This window comes from Primulina huaijiensis, chromosome 8 (genome assembly GCF_012295235.1).
Source record: "Primulina huaijiensis isolate GDHJ02 chromosome 8, ASM1229523v2, whole genome shotgun sequence".
NCBI classification, from domain to species: Eukaryota; Viridiplantae; Streptophyta; class Magnoliopsida; order Lamiales; family Gesneriaceae; genus Primulina; species Primulina huaijiensis.
Window position 1 is genome coordinate 22,856,923 of NC_133313.1, and position 25,872 is coordinate 22,882,794.

The 25,872-nt window shown below is 36.4% G+C and overlaps 2 protein-coding genes, 1 long non-coding RNA gene and 1 pseudogene across 3 annotated transcripts; 3 read left to right on the forward strand and 1 right to left on the reverse strand.

The window, feature by feature from the left end:
* Positions 1-583: 583 nt before the first annotated feature.
* On the forward strand, positions 584-3,107 carry LOC140982510 (U-box domain-containing protein 15). The gene is made up of 4 exons (XM_073449044.1): positions 584-1,091; positions 1,173-1,289; positions 1,366-1,773; positions 1,890-3,107. The coding sequence occupies exons 1-4, from the start codon at positions 756-758 to the stop codon at positions 2,949-2,951; spliced, it is 1,923 nt and encodes a 640-aa protein (XP_073305145.1). The 5' UTR covers positions 584-755; the 3' UTR covers positions 2,952-3,107.
* A 625-nt stretch (positions 3,108-3,732) lies between these two features.
* LOC140983408 (glycosyltransferase family 92 protein RCOM_0530710) lies at positions 3,733-5,728 on the forward strand. Its single transcript, XM_073450456.1, has one exon. The coding sequence runs from the start codon at positions 3,879-3,881 to the stop codon at positions 5,493-5,495; it is 1,617 nt and encodes a 538-aa protein (XP_073306557.1). The 5' UTR covers positions 3,733-3,878; the 3' UTR covers positions 5,496-5,728.
* Positions 5,729-8,928: 3,200 nt separating this feature from the next.
* LOC140982277 (uncharacterized) lies at positions 8,929-10,634 on the forward strand. Its single transcript, XR_012176233.1, has 3 exons — positions 8,929-9,159; positions 9,251-9,274; positions 10,248-10,634. It is a non-coding gene; the product is annotated as an uncharacterized lncRNA (long non-coding RNA).
* A 2,334-nt stretch (positions 10,635-12,968) lies between these two features.
* LOC140983327 (MLO-like protein 9) lies at positions 12,969-15,886 on the reverse strand (annotated as a pseudogene).
* Positions 15,887-25,872: the final 9,986 nt, after the last annotated feature.

Consider the following 25,872-nt stretch of genomic DNA (forward strand, 5'->3'; position numbering starts at 1 on the left):
AAAATATAATTTATTGAGTTTTGATAGTGCATCCCACTTGATTTGTTAGATTAATAATCAAATAGTTATCCACAAAATTGGATCTTAAACCGGGTCAACATGATTATTAAAAAATCTTAAAATTTTAACCAAACATTGAATGATTGTTTGACTATTAATCTATCATTGTTTAATCCATTCAACCAAACACACCCGCAGTGTATGTGCATAAAATGTGATGTAAGTTCATTGGATCAAACAAATGTACCATAAAAGCTAAGTGATCAAAACGTTGTCCAAGGACTAGTGGATACTGAAAGGAACATATAGTACTCTGCTCCGCATACGAACATCTTTTGGATAATAATAAAGGTGATACTATGGCCATACAGTTGCATATTGGACTATGGAAAACTGTGACGCGCCAATGCAACCATCCCGATTTCAAGACAAGATGTGGTTGAGTGACCCTAATGTGTATGAAGCCATCATTACTATATTTCTAAAGGGCTAGTAGTTTAAGTAATCGTGATGTATGTTTAAGATATAACTTATGCAAGCTTGATATATGATGGTAAGCTTTATATTAGAGCATGTTGACAATACTTATATTTGCACATGCAACACACTATCAATTTGTTAATGGGCAGCCTCTTTTTGGGCCCATATCATTTCAGTTGGATAAAAAAATAACCCGAAAAACCTGCAAACCATAGCACAAATTAATCACACCCATTTTTCCCAAGAAAACAGGGGGAAATCAAGAGAGAAAATAAATGCCAATCAAAATGGAGACGGATAATGAATACGAAGGGGAAGATCAGGCGTCGGAGGAGGATCAGATAAGCCCAGGATCCCGTTCCCATGAGTTGCTTCGGCAAATCATTGCCATCATTGAATCCGTGAAAGCCATTGGAGAATACAGGAAGACTCAAAGAAAAGAATGCCTAAATCTGGTAAGAAGAATGAAACTTTTCTCGCCCATTTTAGAGGAGATACAGGACACGAACCCTCCTGATGCCGGGATTGATTGTTTGAATATGTTGAAGAAGGCTTTTCAATCTGCCCACAAATTGTTGAAACTGTGTCATGCCGGAAGCAAAATTTACTTGGTTTGAATTCTCATTTCATCTCACCTCTAAAGTTATATTCGTATCTGTTTTTAGTAAATGTGTTCTTCCCTCAATGCTCAGGCATTAGAAAGTGAAGGCGTGATGGTTAAATTCCATGATGTCTATGAGAAGATAAGTCAAGCTGTGAAAGGAGTGCCGTACGATGAGCTTGGAGTCTCAGAAGAAGAGAGAGAACAAGTATAGATTCCCAAATGCAATATTTGATTAATAGAAACAATCAGGTTTTTAGGGATATGTGTGATGGTTGATGCAGGTTGAGTTGCTGCGCGTGCAGCTGAGACGAGCCAAAAAAAGAACGGACACTCAAGACATGGAGCTAACGATTGATTTGATGGTGGCCTTATCGACCAACAACGAAAGAAATGCCGATAGTGCAAGTGTAGAAAGGCTGGCGAATAAGCTTGATTTGCGCACCACTGAGGAGCTGGACATGGAAACTCTAGCCATACGAAAACTTGTTAAAGAAAGACGAGGCCATTGTGCAGAGAACACGCAACAGATCATATTTATTTTGAACAAATTCAAGGGATTAGCAGGTCTTGCAGAAGATAGAATGCCTAAATATCTTGAGAAACGCCCATCTGGCGAGATTCCTCATGAGTTTCTGTGCCCCATCACTCTAGGAATCATGACAGATCCTGTAATTGTGTCGACAGGACAAGTAAGATTTTTCAGCATTTGGTCTTTCTTTGATGTGAATCAGTTGTCTATAGAAATAAATCAAACAAATAGTTAATTATAGAATCTGTGTATTAATGACGTCGTTGGCTGTTGCAGACATATGAAAGAGAAAGCATACAACAATGGTTGGATTCCAATAATCAAAGTTGCCCCAAAACAGGCCAAATCTTGACACACTTTTCTTTAGCCCCTAACTTTGCTCTCAAGAACATGATTTTGCAATGGTGTGAAAACAACAATTTTCGCCTTCCAGAAAAGGGTATAAAACCTGGTGCGAATGCAGATCAGAATCCGTCTGCTACAGATGCCAAAATCTTGTCATCGGTTAAAAATTTGTGTTCTAGTAAATTAAATGAGCAACGAGATGCCGTAAAGAAAATCCGTATGTTGTCCAAAGAGAGCCAGGAGAACAGAATCTTGATCGCAAACAGTGGAGGAATCCCTGCCCTTGTTCAACTTTTATCCTATCCAGATTCTAAAATCCAAGAACATGCTGTGACAGCCCTTTTGAACCTGTCGATTGAGGAATCAAACAAGAAACTCGTATCAAAAGAGGATGCTATTCCTGCTATAGTAGAGATCTTGCAAAAGGGAAGAGTTACTGCCCAAGAAAACTCTGCAGCAGCATTGTTTAGCTTGTCGATGCTGGATGAAAACAAGGTGAAAATAGGGTGCTTGAACGGGATTCCACCATTGGTGGATTTGCTAAGAGACGGAACGATTAGAGGGAAAAAGGATGCTATCACTGCACTATTCAATCTGTGTCTTAACCATTCGAATAAGGCCAAAGCCATTGAAGCTGGAATCGTGATACCATTGCTTAAAGTACTGGAGGACAAGAAGCTGGACATGGTGAATGAAACACTCTCCCTGTTGCTGATTCTTGCATCAAATCAGGAAGGGAGACAAGAACTTGGACAGCTCCCGTTTATAGAAACTTTGGTGAGTTTGATCCGGAAGGGTACGCCAAAAAATAAGGAATGTGCAACGGCGGTTCTCGTAGAGTTGGGATCGAATAATACAAATTTGATTCTGGCTGCATTGCAGTATGGAGTGTATGAATATTTGGTTGAAGTTGCCAACAATGGCACTGAAAGAGGTCAAAGGAAAGCCAATTCCATGCTACGGTTGATGAGTAAGGCTGAACAGATACCTTGAACATAATAATAATATTCAGGTTATTATTATTAATATTATAATAATTATTATTTGTTATCCAGACATTAATTCAAGAAAAGCAATAGATAATAAATAAATCAATAAGTCAGCCAAAAAGTATAATTGCGATTGCATGTATCATCTTGGTGACTAGTCAATAGCATTCCTTCCACCCACGGTATGCTTCAACAAAGATAACTTAAAAAGAAAGGCATGTCTGGTACTAATATTCAACTGTGTGTATGTACATATGTTTGAATATTTTAATTATTTATATATATAAACATAAACGTAAAATATGATATGGCACAAAATATCTTTTAGATCTGCCAAAAGATTTTATGTTGCCAGAAAATTTAGTTTGGACATGAAGGGGTGGCGAAAAAAAAAATGTTATGATCATTACAGTCAAAATAGATATATGAAAGTTAAAGAGTTATAATAGATATTATCATTCATCAACTTATTTATTGTGTTTAGCCATTCTATATCGTACTTGATTCTTTTTTAAGTTTAAAATTATATGCAATTGAGTCAATACAAAAAGTTTAAGCAATATATATGCAACCAATTAATAAAGATAATATAAAAACTGGAAAAATCTTGACTAATGAAAATAATTGTGACAAAAAATTAAATTTACAGAATAATTAAGCATAAAAGTCCAAAACTAGATGAATTCATTCCATCCAAAAAAAAAGACTCTAATTTGGATGACAGTTGATTTTAAAAAGTTGTAAAATAGTAAAACTATGGTTTATTTTTGGCCGAGCATTTGACCTACTAATCCTGGGAAGCGGAAAACTATACTCGTAAAAACAAGTTTCGGATGAAAATAAATGAGCAATAAATAAAATCACCGTCTCATTTGTATTTATTTAGTATAAAACGGAACCATCTATCCTTGCCACCAATTTAAATCACATAATGGCCCGTAAAATTCGGACAACCTTCCCATGCATCGTCGCATCTATCGTTTTCTGCGCCTCCATCTACCACCACTACCTCCGCCGCACCATCACCTCCGACCATATCCCGCCTTCCCCAATCACCACCACCACCTCATTCGTCGCTCAGTCACCTCTTTCATCTCCACCGCCAGTTGTAATCTCCACCACGTCGGTTCTCCTGCATGATTGGGAGGTTTTGGTGATTGTGTCACCGCAGCTGGCTGGAGATTACAGCGGTTACTCCTGTTTATTCGACACAGATGAAGCTTCGGCGGCGACTTTTACCGGCGTTTTGCCTTTTCCAGATCGTTTCTTATTTAATTGCGTGCTACCTGTACGAGCTCGAAGGAGGCTTCCTTTCAGGCAACCATCGTTGTTGAAGTCTCCTGAGATTCGGCCTCAGAGAGACTCATCGCCTCCATTGCTGCTGAGGTGGTCTTATCTGGTGTACGATTCCCTCACAACTGAAGACGACGTCGTCTTATTCGTTAAAGGTGTGAACACGAGGCAAGGTATTAACCGCCACCCAAAGGAATTAATGTGCGTGTTCGGTGACAACGTGAAAACAGCCGTCAAAACCTCAATGCAAGAGGTCTTCCGCTGCCAACGGCCTAAACTAACCGCCCAAGCGGATCTGGTAAAAGTTTCATTAGAGATCGTAGCGGAGAATCGGGTTGTTCCATCGGTGGCGTACTACACGCCCCCGCGCAAGTTAGCCAGCAATGGTGGGAAATTTCTGCTTTGCGCCAGCACCATGGTGTATAACGTGGCCAAGTTTTTGAAGGAATGGGTCTTCTACCATTCGAAAATCGGGTTTGAAAAATTCTTATTATACGATAATGGGAGCGATGATGATTTGGGAAAAGTGGTGGAAGAGTTGGTTCAAGAGGGTTTTGATGTTACCACATATTTATGGTTGTGGCCTAAAACTCAAGAATCTGGTTTCTCCCATGCTGCATTGTACGCTAGTAACTGTTGCAAGTGGATGATGTACATTGACGTCGACGAGTTTTTGTACTCCCCGTCATGGAAAAACTCTTCACGACCCTCTGAATCCATGTTATCTTCATTAGTTTCGACCAACAGCTTGGGTTTGGGACAGTTTGAAATCAGTTGCTACGAATTTGGGCCTTCGAATCAAGAGGTCCATCCCATAATGGGAGTGACACAGGGATATGATTGCAGACTGTTGCACGAGAATAGGCACAAATCCATAGTGTTATTAGAAGCGATTGATGATTATTTGCTTAATGTGATACACCATTTCAATTTAAGTTTCGGCTTCAAGTCCAAGAAATTGAGTACCGATTATATGGTGCTGAATCACTACAAGTATCAAGCATGGCCTGAGTTTAAGGCCAAGTTTAGGAGGCGCGTGTCCGCTTATGTTTTGGATTGGACGCAGAAGTTGAACCCCAATTCCAATGATCGGACGCCTGGATTAGGGTTTATGCCGGTGGAGCCGGAAGGGTGGCCTCAAATGTTCTGTGAATTACGCGATGATCGCTTGAAAGACTTGACTTGGAAATGGTTTGGGGAAAAATCGAGCTTGGGTTATGATCGGATGGCTTGGCAAAGAGGATACAACCGTTAGACATCGTTCGTATCTTAATTCATGGGAAGAGAGTATTTATTCATGGAATATAGATCGATTAGGGAACAGAGGCAAATAATATACGTTATATGGTCAAAGAAGAGAAAGGTATACCATCCATCTTGGCGAAATATATTTTTTAAAATTCAACTTTTGTAATTAAATTTAGAAAAGAAAGGAAAATTCATTCTTTAGTTTGTTTACGCTCATAAATGTTAAAGTATAATAAGAGATCAGGTCATTATTTTGCTGGGAGGATTTTTATTTTCAAATTCAATAATATTAAAATATTTCGCCTTACCACTCGGTCATGCCGCCAAAATGATACAAAAATCTTCTCGGATTACTAAATTTTTATTGCACTTGAAATTTTTCATTTTTTTGTTTTGGATTTGATCTATTCCTTTGATTCATTCTAGAGTATCTCAAAATCCACATGTGATTTCTCAATAGAAAAGAGAGAGAATTATAGTTTATGAGAGCCCTTACTCCTAATTGTTATTACACTATATGCTTTCAACAACATATCAAAGACAATGAATTTTTTATTAAAACCGTTGTCTTTTTTCCTTTAACATTGGTTTCATCAAAAACCGTTGTCGTAACCTAAAAAAACCCGCTAAAAAACAACAGTTTCTTAAAAACCGTTGTCTTTGATGTGTATACGACAACGGTTGTCTATTAGTGTTTTATTGGACAAACGACAACGGTTTTTTTTGGACAAACGACAACGGTTTTAGAAAAACCGTTGTCGTTTGTCGTGTTTTTTGCTTAACCGTCTCTAATAGCGAATCTCCTTCGTTACATGATTTTTTCTTCATATAGATAGATATAGGATCTATGGGGCCTCCATTATGTTGTTGCTAGCAAATACCATGGAAAAATAAAATTCAATGAGGATTTGGCCTTAGTGATCCGACGGTGCCGAGTGGTAGGGCCTTGAAACAAAAGAATAGTTCGACCCGCTCCAGTCCCCTTACGAAACCAAGTCGATTCTGTAGTAATACAACCCGCTAAGGCTTATTTGGCCAAGAAATTCTTCGATTTCTTCCAGAACGGAGCCATCATAGTATTTTTTATAGCATTTTCGAACTCTTACGAAAGGTCTAAACAAATAATTCCAGACCCCTCATGACCCCCAAATTAAAACCGAATGCTGCTGGAAATTGTGACGCACAAGAAAACCAAAAACTCTAATGCACCAACTTTCCAAAACTCGATCCTTGACCTAGCCAACCCAACCAAGCCTTGAACCAACGCTTCCTAGCCCACCTATGGACCCTCTTGGACCACACCATGGCCCGGATCAGCCCTCCTTGGCCGAGCCTAACCTCGCAACTTGAGAAAATGTGAAAAACATGCACAAATTTTCACAGTTTGAGCGAGTTTACGATAAAAATCATATCTCCCTCGTTTAAACGTGACTAACTCGTGACTCCAGCCCCTTGACATCTTAACTCCCAACGTATACAGCCCCCTTACACCTCCAACCGGCAGCCCCTTACACAAGTCAATAAAAACGTGAGCATGGAACATGTAGATGCAATTTTCGTGATAAAACTTGAACAAAAACATAACCACATGTTAGATCAAAGAATGGACATGCATTTACATATATTTCAGCAATACTATGGCGTGAATGAAGAGAAAAATGAAAATACAAGCGTGCCTTTGCGTTTATACGCTCGAAAACTCGAAGAACTACGCGCGGGACGTGAACTGGAGAGGCGGGGAGAAGTTTTTCTTGAAGAAACCACCAAGGGCTGATGGCTGCTGCTGAACACGAGAAAAAGCTGCTGAAAACTAAGGGGGTGGGTGGCCAACTCAATTAATTAAAAATTAAAAGGTTAAAAGGGTTTTGGGCCCATTAAGCACTAAAATAAACCAAACAGGACCAATAACACTTCCGAAAAATATTTCGTTTAGGTACGTTTTTTAAAATATTGCCCGAACCCTCAGAAAATCTTCCGAATCGATAAAAATTGCATACCGGTTAAAAAATATAAACCGACGAGTAAAAATACTCAACCAATGCCCATTATCAAAAATCATAATTAAAACACCCCATATTAAATAATTAAAATTAATTATTCAATAAAAATATTTTTCCTGAATATCCCCGGACTCCGTTCCTCGTTTGAGCACGAAATGCAACTTAAAAGCCATTATGCATGAACGTTAATAAACCAAGAATTAAAACACAAATTTATGAAATAAACATGCATTTAATGCATTAAAATTATTTAATTAAAATCCATAAGAAATTGGTAACTTGCATGTGCGTGGTTTACGTGTACCTTCAAATTTTCGGGACATTAAAATATATCCCCCTTAAATTGAATTTCGTCTCCGAAATTCGCTTATCCTCGATAAACAAAAAATTTAGACTCTTAATTCTAGTATCCTAATAATTCACGCTTCCGCTGCGCTACTCTGATAAAATAAGTGTTAAGCTGTTCTTATGTCTCCTCAATCCTAATTAAATTGCCTACCCAAATCCTCGTTTGCGAATCCAACTTAAAGCGACTTAGTTCTATTCTACTAAGACCTCGAATTTTGACTTATCTCACAATTCCTCATACTAGAGATGGATGTTCAAACCTTTGGTCTTTCCTCATTGAAACGAATGTCGCATTCTTACGTATGCTTATTAATGCTTAACTAATACTAGCGTATAAAACTTAATAAGTTATCCCATGGTAGCATTAGACTAAATTTAATAAATCAACTCCACTTATAACACATAGAGTTCTAGAATCTCCATACCAAGATTTTAGATTTCTTACTTGATGAAAATATTAATATTCGTTCATTGATAGCCTGTGTTGAACACAACTAATTTCTTTTTTGTTTTTATTTCACCCAAAATTTTCGTATGAACACCTATTTCATAAACTTGAAATTCAAGCTTACGCAACCCAAGTAGTCTTAGATAACATAATTCCAACACGCATACCCACTTATTTTCAAGTTTCTTAATGACAAAAAAAAAAAAAATCCCTCAAGACAAGGTGTCTATCTCACTTCTTAGATGTGTCTAACAAGTACCTAACTATCAGTCATATCAACTTTCTAGAAAAATTAAATTCCAACAAAGGTATAGTCCTAACTGTTAAGATCATGAATAAAACTAATGGCACATCAAACTTAAGTTCCCAAAAATTTGTTAACTCAATGTCTACTCTTATAACTTAACTAACTGATCAACTTTACCTTAAATTATCATCACTTTAAATTCTTAATTTTTCATAACATTTGTGAAAGCACAGCCCAAATTGTCCCTAAAGCCCATCCCATGTGGAGTAAGTTAAAAATCAAATAATAATAATAATAATAATAATAAGGAAAAAAAAAAGAAAGAAACAGAAGCTTCTCTCTCCCGTAAGTTGCATCGGCTGATCTCCGTTTTCTTTTCTTCTTCAATTTCAAATCTTCTTCCATCGATTGTGGCCGCACCGGTCGCCGAAAAATTCAAGTAAATATATATTCGGAAAGCTCTCGACAAAAGCTATCCATTGATACCCATTTTGCAAGGTTTTTCAACAACCCTGTTCGAACCCTTCGGTCGTGACTCGTTCGAATTTCGTTCTTCGCCTCGATTTCGTGTTATTTCGAGCTTGGACAACTGATTTTATAGTTGTACTCGGAATTTGAAGTGTTTGTGGTAAAAAATTCAGATTTTAGGGTTTCGAATTTTGGGTATTTTTATTTATTTGAGCTCCAACAATTAATATATATTGTATTATTGATTGTAGGTGCTATATCGGAGCTAATTAGATGTATCTAACAGATTTTCGGAATTTATTTGGTTTAAATTCAAAAATTCAGATTTAATTATTTGGGAATTTACGATTTTTGAAATATTAAATCGTTATTGGGATGTATTTATAGCATTAGAGATAGAAAATGAAAATTTTGGAAATTCCTAGAAAATATCGAAAATTTAAGATTCAGTACGATTGGATTTTCAAAATTTCAAGTTGTCTGGTATTGAGAGATTGAAGTTAAATAAATCGCTATATTTGACATGCGATGAGTTTTAGGAATTTTTAAGCCTAAATTATGGATTTTTGGAATTTTAGGCTAAAAATAAATTGAACTTGATATGACATGTATTATTTGCCACATGATTGGATTATTTGAGAAATCCTTAAGAAATTTCAGTGGTAAATTAAGGATTTGGTTGATGTACGAATGAACTGTTTTATTATGACGTCTATATGATGTGAAATGACGTTAATTATTTTGTAATGAGTTGTGGCGTGCCTTATGTGCTTCTGTGAATAAGTGATTGCATTCATGCATTTATTTGTGTTGATACTAGTAGTGCATAGCATTTCGAGCCTTGACTCCTTTGATTACTATTGATATTGATATTGATCTATCGAGTTGTTGCGTCATCTATGGAGCGGGTGGGTAGGATTAGCACTCCTGATGACTTGCATGAGGGCTGAGCGGGTAGCTCCCGTACCCTCGATGCTACGTGCATGAATGAGTGGCGACTTGATGTTGCGTTGCTACGTTCCTGGCACGGGTGGCCACTGTTACTTTTGTTGATGCGATTCATTTGGACTCCGTTTGGTATCCGTTATTGGTTGTTACCTTTCACGCATTTCATTACATTGCATTGCATCGCATTTTACTTGATTTTATTTCATGTGATTTATATTTATCATAATATTACTGGTTCGTTGTACTGGGGCCCGACCCCTCGTTTTTTTTATGTTATGGTTGTTTTTGATGCCATAGCAGGTTATCCAGGAGGATTTAACGCGTCTGGTGGAGCGTCAGATAGTGGTGCCCAGTCGTCGAGTCATGGTTGAGAGTTCCCATATATATATATACTATATTATGGGGTCATACATTTACCAGGGAGATGCCCCGTGTAGCTGTACTGTTATTTTTACGATTTTTTGAATTGATAGTTGTGTGATCGAGCCTTGTCGGCTCTGCATGTGTTTAGTCCTGGCCAGTGCGGCTATAGGTTGTGAATTGATTTTATGACTTTATTTCGAGTATATAAATATTATTTGTGATGTTTTGTTTTTTTGGGATGTCCTATTTACGAATAGGTCATGCCGAAATTTCTGTAGGCCCAAAATGAAAAAGTTTAATCGCTTTCACTGTTTACATTAATAAATCCTGGTTGTTTGGTCATTAAATATTAATCAAGAGCACGGGCCCCCACAACATTATTTCATTAACGCTTAAATTTTCAAGCCCAAGATTGATTCATCCTACAATGTCCTTGATTATCATTCCTTATAAAATTATCACCTAGATATTTTAAGGTTTTAATTATCCCTTCAAGCTTAAATCATCGAAAATTCCTATCACTTAAACTATTCAATTCTAACTTATTGCTGAACTAGTCTCTAAATTCCTTAATAATTGCAAAATAAATTCCTAATTTCCTCGAAAATTATCCACTTGATCCTTAATTACCAAAAATTCCACAATTACCCATAAGTTCTTGGCATTCCTAATTCCATTTTATAGGTTCCCCGTAACATGAAGTTAAATAATTTTAAGCTTATTAATCCCAAACTCAATTCTCGTAACCAAATCTAAAATTTCTATCAATACTTAAAATCCCACGTTATACATTTTTATACTTCTAAAGATTTCCGTAATCTTCGAATCATTATTGCTTACACGAAATCCTCAAAAATTAACCCAACTAGTAACCACAAACCATCAATATTTTCTTAGAAAACCTACATACCCCAAAAACATTCATAATTTTCAAGATTAACTTATGACCCATAAGTAGAGCATCAGTACTACTGACCCAAAAATTAATATAGTCAAATCATTTTCAACCTCTCCTAACGCCCAATATTCGAATTCTTAGAAATGTCCAATTCCTAACGTAACCAACATGCAATCCGATCTAGTTTTTAAAACATTTAATCTCCAAAATATATAAACATCTCAATATGTATTGTAAAACATATATCATGTAAACGTACAGGTGATAGCATTAAAAAAATTTAAAACATTTAAACTTACAGACTTGAGGCTTGAAGACTAAGCTGCAGAAGCTGAAGGTGGCACAACCCTATGCAGGACCCTTGCTCTGATACCAACTGAAACCACTACAAAAAAAAACCCAAATGACAACGGTTAAAACCCGTTGTCGTAGCCATTTTAAAAACGTTGTTAAAGCCCCTGTGGTTAAAGGGTGCGCTCAAAGACAACGGTTTTTATACGTTGTTGTAAACACATTTTGCGACGGTTTTTCAAAAACCGTCGCCACGAAAATTAGCGACGGATTTGTGTCCAACCGTCGCTAGTTAACGACGATTTAATAAACCGTCGCTAAATATTCGCGACAGTTATTTCATTAAGTCCGTCGCTAATTTTAGCGACGGTTATTTTATTATGTTTGTCGCTAATATTTTCAGTAAAATAAAAAAAATTACTTTTAATAATGTAATAAATTTAAAAAATCTTATAATTTGAATAGGCTAACAATATTCAAGATCTTAACTAAAACTTAAAAATTTATAAAAAATAAAGGGAAAAAATTTACTTGAAATCGAAACTGAAATCGTGTAAGAAGAAAAATTTTAAGTGTTTTGAAATGGTGTGTGTTAAAATAGACCGAAAGGGCGGGTATTTATAGATAATTTGCGACGGTTTTTGTATAAACCGTCGCTAGTAACGACGGTTTAGCCAAGAACTGTCGCAATTTTAAAATTTACAACAGTTTTTTTTAAAACTGTCACTATACGTAGCGACGGGTTTAATAAACCGTCGCTAATTTAGCGACGATTTTAACAAACTATCGCTAAAGTTAAAACATACGACGGATTTTATACCGTCGCTAAAGTTAGCGACGGTTTATGTAACGTATGGCAGCCAGTGGCGTTGATTTTAAAGGTAGTTTTTTTTTGTCAATTTGGATTGAATTTCGAAAATTGCTCCAAAAAATTTTAAAATTTGTATTTTTCAAAAATTTTGGTCAATCGTATCAAGGGATATGTAAAATTGGTTCTGATACCAAATGTAAGAAATTTACTCATGTTTTAAACTTAATAAAATAATACTGAATGCAGAAAAATAGATCGAATATTATCTCCAGACATTGAATTTAAAGAAAATATTGAAAACATCTTTGAATTTCTTTTAATTTTTGAGAGTTTTCTAATTAACACTTCAAACCTCACAATTGATGGTATTGTGCAACTTTTGATACGAATGTTTAGAGACCCCATCATTATCATAATTGATAAGTTATAATTTTAAAATTGAGTATCACGATGAGATATTTTGAATTTCAAAAGATGATGACATTATCAAAATAAAGTTATCAAAATATAATTTATCAAGATATAATTTATCCATATATAATTTTGGACATCTAAATTTTTACAAATTATTGGTCAGTAGATATAATAAAGTTTGTGCATAATTAAATATTTTAATTATCATCATATGGACCGCTTAATAGGATAAAATTTGATATCTTAATAAATCTTTCCAACATGAAATGCTAGCTTGCACACAACGTTTACTAGTATATCAACACAACAATCTAGCTTACACACATATGATCAGTTGAAAAGAAACTTAAAATTAAAGGAAGGAGTATNATATATATTCATGGGCCGGTCAACAAGTCCGTATTGGCAGTAAAGTTAGGCACGTGTCTTGGGGATATGGAGTTTTTATCGGCCATTTCAATATTTGATCCAGCTGCAGCATTTGGAGAATTTTCAGGTGAATCCCCGGGACTTCCTCCTAGTCTATGTGAACGTGGTGGTGTATTTGGCTGAGCACGTTCATTTTTCTTCTTAACTTTGTTATGCCAGTTCATTAATGCCTTGGAAGTTTGTTCATCAAATATGGACTTCTTTATCTGTGATCCCATCTGATCGAACATAAATATATAAACGTTAGCGTTTCATTAATATTAGGTCAATAAAATTTAAAGATGATCAGTATTTTTATCATCACATACCTGTGTGACAAGCGCATAAAGTGGAAGTGTAATGTAGCTGCACAAAAACTGTACTCCTACCCTGCCATCAATTTCAAAATTCAGTTCAATATGGAGTCGTACTGACACAATTCCGCAAATAGGAAAATTCCTCACTCACCCTATGCCCACTCTGATAAGGGCAAGAATGAAATTGCGATGAAAGCATGAGTACAATCCAAATTCATACTGCACCACAACCACATCATCATTATTTCAAGTTCAACCTTTGATATGATCACACCTATGAAGATCGATAATCATAAATGTATTCATTACCGAGATCCATATGAAGTACGTGATCTCAAAAGCATTCTGTTGAGGAAACATTACCAGAAATTAAGATGATATATAAGAATGGTCACAAGCTATAAATTAGTTGAAAGATTTTCAAGGACATAAAAAATTCAACCTGAAAGAGCGTAAGATGGATAAGATGAAGCACCAACTTAGGCCTATTAAACCAAAAATGTCTATCAGAAACTTGTACGAGAGGAATGCCTTGGACTACTGCGTGTCTTTCTTGGATTTCAATAGCCATTTGTGTTATGATTGATTGAAGCTTTGTTCCAACTGCCAAAATCATCTTTTGCAAATCAAATAGTCAGTATTAAAATTTTGCGGGATTATGAAACTTTGGCCAGAGTGTTAATCAGTCATACCACTAAAGGCATTATTGACAGCCAAAACATAGCATGCCATCCTGAAATGACAGTGAAATAAACAGATAAAATTTCAAGAACTATTATTACAAAATAGGGTAAGGAAGAACATACCTTTAACATTTACAAGCAGATAGACGACTGTAGTCATCCACAATATTGGGCTGAGAGTGGGACAAAAATATTATTCTATGTAAGAAAAAAAATATATATANCCTGTCGAAATTAGTTGCATTTGCTTATTTCACAAGAGCTATATATGTGTTTGAAAATGAAGAGATATGAGAATTTTACAGCATAAAACAGGACAGAAGTTTTCATCCATGAACTGGTGTGGCCTCTAACAAAAGATGTTTCATGTGTAAGCCTGAATCTTGAAGGATCTGTATACATACAAAAATTAATGGCGCGTTTATTATATAATTTAAAAAGAAAAATAAATATTCTTTGGCTTTTACAAAAGATGATATATACCATTGGATACATCATATTCATCTACAATATCTCTTTCCCAATCTTTCCATCCACGAATCTGAGACGACAATGAATAATTTCACAATATGAAAGAGACTAAACCACACATGTTATAGACAAATACCTTCAACCTTCCGAGCATCATTGTTGCGGCACTGTAAATGACATGAAATACAGCCAAAAAGAATATGAAGATGTGGAGCTGATGTAGTCCATGGACAGAAATTAGTGGCACATAACCCTGTTATTATTAGTGGCATCAATAGAAATATGACGGTGTTAAACAATATGTTGTTTCTCGTATTTAGGTACCTTTTTACAATCTTTGGCTGGACTATCGGCAGCCAAGATTCTACGTTTCATCCACATGAGTCTTCGGTGACCACTCCCATGATATTCTTTATCTAATTCACAAGGCAACATTGTGTTCGCCACCCTTTCAGGAATACAAAACTGGGTAATGTAGTTTTGGCCAAATGTTAGTAGAAGCGAGATGAACCCCAAAACCATAAGCTCTGCGCAAAATATATTTTTTGAGTCAAAGTATGCATAATATGTATATGAGGCTAGCTATTAGAGTTGGAGCTGCTCTTACCCCCTTTAACTTTCTCCAGAGCTTCCACCAATGAATACTTTTTTTTCCTCTCAAAAGTCTACAAAATGTAAGTACAAAATTAATTGCAGTTAAAGTCACAATGTAAAAAAAGAAAGTCAGAAAAATCAGCCAAGAATCTACATGCATGTATGTGTCTTTTGTCTGTAACTTGTACATGTTAATTAAAGATGATTGACAAAAACCATTCACGGTCAAATCCCTAATTGATTATAAGGTTAGAATTCAACAAATAATATGTATACATACAAATTCTACCTCTCCCACTTTATGCAGTGTTTTCTCCAGAAGTATAGAGATTACAATAATGATGGCGCAGACTAATGAAACGGCCCATGTCGGGGTCTGGTCGAGCTCCCTGGAAGCATGCGTTCCTCCACCTCCGGCCATCTTCTTTTATTTTCTTAGAAGAAAAATGCTATCAAATCAGAGTGGATGTATATATGTATTCATATCGATTTCTGTTGGAGATCAAAAAGTTTTTGGGATCGTGAATTACATTACAGAAATTAGATAGCAAGCTCCATTTTTGTTTTGTTTTCTAAATGTCAAAAATATTTTGTTTAGTTTTAATTAGATCTTGTAACGGAATTGAACCGTATGTTAGTTGACATGTTCAAAAATAGGTACTAAAAATAGAATTTGTGTCTAGTATGCCGCGGAGTGTTTGTTGGTAGGGATCGATTTAGTTAGTTTTGGGACTACATACAAATATACTAATGGATGTCGAATTCAATATTTTAATAAATATATATAATGTAGACGAGAGAAATTACGATCGGCTGGCAGGGGATTCTTGAGTGTGTATAAAAATCCTTTGGACTTCTTTATTTTAAAAATATTTTGAGTTTTGACTTGTTACTAATGCGAATCTATCTTAATTTAGCTTAGTGTTGAAAGATTAATTGCCTTGCAGTCGTCATAATTCAGCTGCTTTCAATTTTTCATGAATCGTTAAAAAGTACTGAGGCTGAAATTTGGCTATTTCTAATATCAAGACATCTTACTACGTAAATTTGAACATCATATATTTTTGAGCCTCTGATCAAACTATTTGGCACCTAAATATTATCTGCTAGCTTTCTACTATTTTGTATTTACGTTGATTCATGACATTTAGGGAAAGGGAGGGGTGCATTTTACAGAACATATTGAATTTCATATTTTTACAAAATCAACGTAACATAAAAATGATATTACATATTTAATTAATCGTATTTAATTTCGATACAAAGATACTAAAGAATATATATAAGCATCATGCTTTTGTAGCTAGCTATCTAGGCCTGTTGGATTAATTTTATTTGCAACGTCCCAAAAATTTGAAGGTTTGCGTAACCACATGCATGCAAGATTATCAAATTTCTTATGTATTTTAATTAAATTGTTTTAATTGCATCTAGTAAATATGATAGGCATGTTTACATGTTTAAAATATGGTTTTCAACTAGAATGCATAAAATTGTGTTTTAAAAGTTATTCGAGACGTGATTGAGGAACGGAGACTGATGACCATACGAGGAAAAATATTTTTATTAAATAATTATTTTTAAATGTTTAATATATGGTATATGGCATGTGGTATTTTTGGAACTGTGGCATTTTGAGGTTATTTTATACGTCGAGTTGTATTTTCAAACGGTATTTAATTTTCGACGAAAATATGAACTTTTGAGATCTCGACTAATATTTTCACAAAATTTATTAAAAAAAATATTTTAAATATTTACTAATGGACCTAATGGACTTATTATTCCATGTTAATGGGTTTAAGCTTGCACACATGATTTAATTAACAAATAAAAGCCTAAAACCCTACCCCAAATCTCCCATAACTAACGCCCCACCTCTTAGAAACCTACTAGGACTCTTCCCCATCCGCCACACTCCACACACACGTCCAAAAGGCTGGGCTTGAAGGAAAATAATTCAGCAAGCATCTCCCCCTTCGCTCCGCTAACGTTTCATCGCATCGCAAGTTGATTTTTGTGCGTAATATACGCAAAGGCACGCCCAAACTTTCTTTCAACATCCTTCACACCATATTATGTATATTTTATTATATTTTCTTGAAAAATATGTTGCATTGAATTTATTTTCGTTTTTATGCCATGCTATGTCATAAATTCATGTTTTATTATTCAAAAACTCATGCTAAGGATACCTAAAGGGGCTGCCATTGTAGGGACACCAAAAAGGATGAATTTCAGAGGGTTTGGGAGCCACATAGGGGTCGTCATAAGGGTTGTACGTGAGGGCTTCATGGCTGAACGAAAATTAGATTTATTGAGGACTAGGGTTCGGCTTTTCTTTTCTAGGGGAACACGACAATTAATTGTGGTTAGGGTCACATCCAGGAGACTTAAGGGGATGGTATGAGAGTCCTAGGGTGGACGTGCAGGGGATGGAAGCAAGCTAGGAGAGGGACAACACGATGGTGGGACTCTTAGGGCTAGCTGCGGCTTTTGAAGAATAAATGGAAGGCGGCTGCACGGGACTCCTTCAGGGTGAAGGGCTGGACTCGTGAGGGTCCTAGCCACGAGCCAGGGAGGTCCACGCATGGTTGGAAGGTCAGGAAGTGGATGCGTGCACGACTAGGACTCTTCCTAGCCGCGGCTGAGAGATTAGAAGAAAACCTGCACGTTTACGTGCATGGGCCAGGGAGGCTGGTCTAATAGGGTCCTAGAGGGTTCGATTAGAGTCCTAGGAGGGTCGACTAGGGTCTGGACCGAGTGGTTAAGAGCTGAAATCGAAATAGCATAGGTACGAATCACACTAGAACTATGACTCTTGTGCAGAAAAATTCAATAGCTTCCTAGGCGTGTTCAAAGGACTTGATTGGCTTAATTTGGGTTGAAAAAGGTTTAGTTATGTGTTAGTAAGCTTTGGTTCATGTTTGGTATGTTTTGGTTAAGTTTCGAGTCAATACGAGTCAAAACCAGGATTTACGTATAAGTTTAAAAATGAATCAAGGAATTTATCGAAAGCCTAAATTTTAAGACTAAGGAATATTTAAGGGAGTTTTTCAAGGTAATGGGTTAAGTTTAGGATGAATTAAGACGTCGTTTCAAGGTCGATGGATAATATGGAAAGTTATGCTTCAAAGGGTAAAACGATCATTTTACACCTAAAATTTTTAGACTTCCTGGCAGGGCCATGAATGTTGTAAATATCGTTAATATGTTTATTTAAATTTTATGGAATTTTATGATGAAACGTTAATGCTAAAAGACGTGTTGCATGCTTGGTTTAAAAGAAAAATGATCCTAAATTTTAAGCCTAAGGAATATTTAAGGGAGTGTTTTAAGGTAATGGGTTAAGTTTAGGATGAATTAGGACGTCGTTTCAAGGTCGATGGATAAATATGGAAAGTTATGCTTCAAAGGGTAAAACGATCATTTTACACCTAAAATTTTTAGATTTCCTGGCAGTGCCATGAATGTTGTAAATAATGTTAATATGTTTATTTTAAATTTTATGGAATTTATGATGAAACGTTAATGCTAAATGACGGATGAGAGTGTCGTTGATGTCCCCGCCGCCTAGTACTGTGGTTACACGTAGATGGATCCATCGACCTTCAGCTTATACGAAAGTCACAATTAACTATTCGAATTCAATAAAATGAAAAAATGTATACGTATATGATGAAAGGAAATATGATATGATATGATGAAAGGAAAAATGTTTAAGCTATGCATGTTCATGAAAAGCTATTTTAAGTAAAAATATTTTCACTATTGCATGTGATTGTATATGTACTACTTGTTACCATGGTTAAGGTTTGTTAAGTCAATAGACTCATTAGGTGTGATCGATGCAGGTGAACATGATGTTGATGATACTAGTGGCCTTCATGGTTGATCTTGCTCAACACTAGCTTTCCGCAAATAAATTAAGTTTATGATTTATGTTTACTTTAAAGATTTTTATGGACTTATATGTGAACTAAGCCCAAAAATAAAGTTATCAACTAAGAGTTTTGAGTTATTGAGCTTTAATATATCTAATAGGAGGAAACCTGCATGTTTACGTGCATGGGCCAGGGAGGCTGGTCTAATAGGGTCCTAGAGGGTTCGGTTAGAGTCCTAGGAGGGTCGACTAGCGTATGGACCGAGTGGTTAAGGGCTGGAATCGAAATAGCATAGGTACGAATCACACTAGAACTAGGAAAATTGTGCAGAAAAATTCAGTAGCTTTCTAGATGTGTTCAAGGGACTTGATTGGCTTAATTTGGGTTGAAAAAAGTTTAGTTATGTGTTAGGAAGCTTTGGTTCAAGTTTGGTAAGTTTTGGTTAAATTTCGAGTCAATACGAGTCAAAATCGAGATGTACGTCAAAGTTTAAAAACGAATCGAGTAATTTAACGAAAACCTAAATTTTAAGCCTAAGGAATATTTAAGGGTGTGTTTTAAGGTAATGGGTTAAGTTTAGGATGAATTAGGACGTCGTTTCAAGGTCTATGGATAAATATGGAAATTTATGTTTCTAAGAGTAAAACAGGCATTTTACACCTAAAATTTTTAGACGTCCTGGCAGTGCCATGATTGTTGTAAATAATGTTAATATGTTTATTTTAAATTTTATGGAATTTATGATGAAACGTTAATGCTAAAATACGTGTTGCATGCTTGATTTAAAAAAAAAATGATATATATATATATATATATAAATATGCATGAATTTTTATAAGTGATGAAAATATGAAACGCTGAATGAGGTGAAGTGATTGTGACTAATACGATGATAGATGATATGATTGGAGATATCATGAGGGAAAAGACCTCAGAAGGAGCCCGTTTACGGGAGAAGGCTCTAGAGGGAGCCCCACGATCGTATTTCCATCGATATGATTTGATGAATGATGATATATGCAAGGCCAAGACTCAGTTGACGGGTGACAGTGTCGCTGATGTCCCCGCCGCCCAGTACTGTGGTTACACGTAGATGGATCCATCGACCTTCAGCTGATACGAAAGTCACAATTAACTATTCGAATTCAATAAAAGGAAAAAATGTATACGTATATGATGAAAGGAAATATGATATGATATGATAAAAGGAAAAATGTTTAAGCTATGCATGTTCATGAAAAGCTATTTTAAGTAAAAGTATTTTCACTATTGCATGTGATTGTATATGTACTACTTGTTACCATGGTTAAGGTTTGTTAAGTCAATAGACTCATTAGGTGTGATCGATGCAGGTGAACATGATGTTGATGATACTATAGGCCTTCATGGTTGATCTTGCTCAACACTAGTTTTCCGCAAATAAATTAAGTTTATGATTTATGTTTACTTGAAAGATTTTTATGGACTTATATGTGAACAAAGCCCAAAAATAAAGTTATCAACTAAGAGTTGTGAATTATTGAGCTTTAATATATCTAATAGGAGGAAACCTGCACGTTTACGTGCATGGGCCAGGGAGGCTGGTCTAATAGGGTCCTAGAGGGTTCGGTTAGAGTCCTAGGAGGGTCGACTAGGGTCTGGACCGAGTGGTTAAAAGGGCTGGAATCGAAATAGCATAGGTACGAATAACACTAGAACTAGGACTCTTGTGCAGAAAAATTCAGTAGCTTCCTAGACGTGTTCAAGGGACTTGATTGGCTTAATTTGGGTTGAAAAAGGTTTAGTTATGTGTTAGGAAGCTTTGGTTCAAGTTTGTTAAGTTTTGGTTAAATTTCGAGTCAATACGAGTCAAAATCGGGATGTACGTCTAAGTTTAAAAACGAATCGAGTAATTTATCGAAAACCTAAATTTTAAGCCTAAGGAATATTTAAGGGTGTGTTTTAAGGTAATGGGTTAAGTTTAGGATAAATTAGGACGTCGTTTCAAGGTCTATGGATAAATATGGAAATTTATGTTTCTAAGAGTAAAACAGGCATTTTACACCTAAAATTTTAGACGTCCTGGCAGTTCCATGAATGTTGTAAATAATGTTAATATGTTTATTTTAAATGTTGATGAAATTTTATGAAGAAACGTTAATGCTAAAAGACGTGTTGCATGCTTGATTTAAAAGAAAAATGATATATATATATATATGTATGCATGAATTTTTATAAATGTTGAAAATATGAAACGCTGAATGAGGTAAAGTGATTGTGACTAATACGATGATATGATTGGACATATCGTGAGGGAAAAGACCTCAGAAAGAGCCCGTTTACTGGAGAAGGCCCCAGAGAGAGTCCCACGATCGTATTTCCATCGATATGATATGATGAATGATGATATGTAAGGCCAAGAATCAGTTTACGGGTGAGAGTGTCGCTGATTTCCCCGTCGCTCAGTACTATATTTTGTTTTTGTTCTCTGTTCAGATTTAAACCATGCAAACAAGCAGAGGCACTAAAAGAAAATTAACCAATGAGAGTTCAGATGCATTATGGCACAAAAGATTGGGTCATATATCTGAAAAGAGAATAATGATGTAGAGCCCAAATTCAGTACACGTAAAACCCACGCATTTATTTGGCCGTGAAATTATTTAATTAATTTTAAAATGATTTTTAGAGATGCATGATTTATGAAATTGCATTATTTTAATTATTTATGTTTATGTGATGCACGTTAAAATGTTTTCTTGAGTTTCATGTTTCAGGCAATTATTCGATACTGGATCAAGGAAAAGAGACCGGCGACGATTTTTGGCGATTTTAAAATGTGGTATTTTATTTTAAGTTAGGATTAGAACATTTTAAATGATTTATTAAGGTTTTAGCATTTTTATAGCCTAATTTAATTATTTTGTGAATTTTAAGATTTTAAAAATTTTAAAGTTTAGCAAGCGTGTATTTTAATTTTAAATTGGGATTGTTAGTAAAGCTAATAGTGGGTTAGCATTTTAATTAGTATTTTAAATTAGCATGTTAATTGGGTAATTAAGCAATTTTATACCCTTAATTTTATTAAAACACACTCACACACACATTAGCACATATACACACACACTCAGCCATACTACACACACACACTTGTTTCATTTCAGTTTTGAGAGGAAAAGCTTAGGGTGGTTCTAAGTGTAGCAGCAGCCGCCCCCTCCCTCTTCAGTTTTCTAGCAATTTTTGTCCTTTTCTTCAAGAAAATTCGTGTCACGTTCGTCCCTGATCAACCCTCGCATCTTTCCTGCTTCGGTATCGTCGTTTTGGTATTTTTAAAGATCAAGGCATGTATTCTATTGTTTCTGCATCGATATCGTCGAACTATGTGTTGTGAAGTTTATTGTGTGTGAAAATCCATGTAGGTTGTAAAAATTTGGACAAGAAACGAGTACGTTATGATCGTTTTTTTGGAACTACTCAAATTGCTATTTTATGAAAATGTGTTCTCGGCGTGTTCTAGAGAATTTCTTGTTGAAGGCTTCGTTGGGAATCGTCGGTGTTCCTTGCTGTGTTTAAGAGCGTCAAGTGGAGCGATCATGTGAATTTTGGTGTGTTGTTTTGGGTTAGCAAGGTTAAGCATGCATTAGAAGTCATAAGAAAGCATGCATTAGAAGTCAGCGCTGCCGGTACACACCACGCAGCGCCACAGCCCTGCAGAGCAGCGCCTAGGCGCCAATCTGACGCTGCAGCGCTGTTTCAGGAATTTTTTGGGCTTTGAATTTTGGTGCTCTTGCTTCCTTTGGGTACTGTTACGTCGTTATGTCCTAGTATACTAAAAGTTAGTTTAGATGTTACTAAGTTTGATCGTGGAATGTTGAACTATGGTTTAAGCGAGGTACGTGTCTTCCATTGCTTAGGACATTTCATACTTCATGTCTAGATTTGTTTCGGGGTTTGAGTCGGGGGTTAGCATGATGTTTACCACGGTCAAGTCCCGAGTGTTCTAGAAACTCATAAGTTAGTTAATCAATGGGTAATGAGTACGATAGGCATGATTAAGTTATGGAATTTAAGGTGCATGAAAACATGTTAACATGTGCAACAATAACCCGAGCGAGATCCAACGAATCCCTTAACGCCATGTAAGTATGTTTGACGTGCATAACAAAATGTTTATGTTTTTTAGGTATGCTAAATATCTTGTGACCAAATATGAACAGGTTTGGAAGTTGGACCTCTCTACCCCGGTAAAATATAACCGGGTTTAGATCAGGATTGGAAAGCGCTAAAGTATGACCAGGGACCAATCTGTCCGGTAAAGTATGACCGGGGATCTCATGTATGCGGTAGTAGACATCCCTACCAGTACTATGGTTTATTCTGATTATGCACATTTATGTATGTGTCACTTGCTTTGAAACATATCTCTACGCAAAATGATGAAGTTATGCATGTTCAAGTATGTATGATGCAAGTATGTTTATGAAAATTTTTACGATATGATGGCACGTCTATGTTTATGCAAGTACGTTCAAAATTCAAGTATGTATGCTCTACTTTAAAAATGCATGTGGTTTTATTATGTATTACTTGTTATGCCCAATTTATATGTGTTAGGTTTTTAGACCCACTAGACTTGATCGATGCAGATGAGGGTAAGGATGAGGAGACGAGGGGTGGGGACCAATGAGCCAGCTTGGACTACGCAAGAGGCTAAACCCGAGGACCGCCCATGTTTTAAGAATTTATGAATGCTGTTTCAAATACTCTGATTTTCACGAGATTATTTATGTTATTTAAACATTTACATTTTTGCAAACTTGGGTTGTAATAGTTTCTACTTCGAATATTTTTAGACGAGCATCTTATTTTAACCCAAATTGAAAGTTTGTTATTTGTTTAAGAAAATTTTTATTTTTCCGCAAAATTTTAAGTAGTTTAAAACACGTTACGTAACAGTTGGTATCAGATCGGTGTTTTTGTAAAGGATTATGCCTACTGCCAGTTGCGAGAAGTTCACGAAGTCATACCTCAATTCTGTAAGTTTTAAAGTTTTAAATTCTTTCATGTAGTAAGCATCAAGTCTTGATTTCTGCACGTACATGTTTTAAGTTCAAATTTCGTGCATCTTATGATATAAATATTATGTTCATGCATATTGCGTTTACGTGTTGGGTAAAAATTGGAACAAAATACCTCCCAGACTTAGGATTGTGCGTGGAGCATGCAGGCTCAGATGCTTGCAGGAATGACTCAGTTCTTCGCACAGTTTGCGAGGAACAATGCTGCAGTAGATACAGGGACAAGGCCCAGACCAGAGGCTATTTATGAGAGGTTTAGAAGAATGGATCCGAAGGAATTCTTGGGGACTACTGACCCGATGATAGCTGAGGGATGGATTAAGTCCATCGAGGTAATTTTTGCTTTTATGGAGCTGCAAGACGCAGACAGGGTCAGGTGTGCCACATTCCTTCTGACAGGAGACTCCAGACTGTGGTGGGAAAGTGCATCAGTGTCAGTGAACTTTCAAACGCTGACATGGAATGGTTTCAAGGAGGTTTTCTACTCCAAATACTTCACTGAGGAAGTATGCTCCCTCCTGACCAAAGAGTTCATGTCGCTGCGACAGGGAGACAGTAGCGTAGCAGAGTTCATCAGGATGTTTGAGAGAGGGTGTCAATTTGTGCCCCTGATTGCAAATGATACCCGGGAGAAGTTGAGGCATTTTATGGACGGTTTACGTCCGATCTTGCACTGTGATGTTCGAGTGGCTGGTCCTACTACCTATGTCGTTGCCGTATCTAGAGACTTGGTGATAGAGCAGGACCAAAAGGACATCGAGAGTGATAGGCAGGGCAAGAGGCCCTACCTAGGCACCACATCAGCAGCAACGACATCAGTTTAAGAGGCCTTTCCAGGGACAGCAGGGGAAGAGGCCATTTCAGGGACCGCTGAAAGGCAAGGGTCCTATTTCTCAGCAGAAGGCTCCCTAGAGTCCTGTTGAATACCCGGTGTGCCCGAAGTACAACCGTCAGCATCCAGGACAATGTTTATGGGGATCGAGCAAATGCTTCAAATGTAGAGCCAGTGATCATGTGCTGAAGGATTGCCCACAGTGGAGGCAGTCGACCCGGGGGAGAGTGTTCGCCATGCAGGCAGAGGAGGGGAATTATTTTGCTATGCATGTTTTGAATTTTTATTTGGGATTATTAGTTTGCTAGATAGTATTTTTGGTGTCTTGTGTAGAGATTTTCTACTATGCATGAGGCTAAGATTAGAATTTTTGGATATAAGTTTTGTGTGTTGTGCTAACGTCTCTCAGGAATTATTTTCATAAAGTGGGTAGCAACGAATACCTTGATAGATTTCGGGGCCACCCACTCATTTATTTCGGAGACGTTCGCCAATAATATGGACGTCAAGTCTATTGGACTCGACGTGAGCTATTCAGTGACAATCCCATCAGGGGAAGAATTATTAGCTACTAGTGTGGTCAGAGACATCGATCTTGAACTGCAGGGCCACCTAGTGTATGCTGATCTGATTGTGTTGCCGATGCCAGAATTTAATATTATCTTGGGAATGGACTGGCTGACAAAGAACAGGGTTCTGATTTACTTTCAGAAAAGATCAGTGTTGGTAAGGTCGTTGGGCATGGAGCAGTTTCTTTTTGAGCCAGACAGAAAGAGAAGTTTCTCTCGCATGATCTCTTGCATGCAGGCACGAAGACTTATTCACAAAGGGTGTCGGGCTTTCTTGGTCAGTGTTATTTCCACACCTGACGCACCCATTCCGTCGATATCTGAGATACCATT

Coding starts and splice junctions, on each gene's coding strand:
- LOC140983408 (XM_073450456.1), top strand. CDS start 3,879: ATGGCCCGTAAAATTCGGACAACCTTCCCATGCATCGTCGCATCTATC.
- LOC140982510 (XM_073449044.1), top strand. CDS start 756: ATGCCAATCAAAATGGAGACGGATAATGAATACGAAGGGGAAGATCAG. Junction 1,092..1,172: donor CCGGAAGCAAAATTTACTTG/GTTTGAATTCTC, acceptor CTCAATGCTCAG/GCATTAGAAAGTGAAGGCGT. Junction 1,774..1,889: donor TAATTGTGTCGACAGGACAA/GTAAGATTTTTC, acceptor TGGCTGTTGCAG/ACATATGAAAGAGAAAGCAT.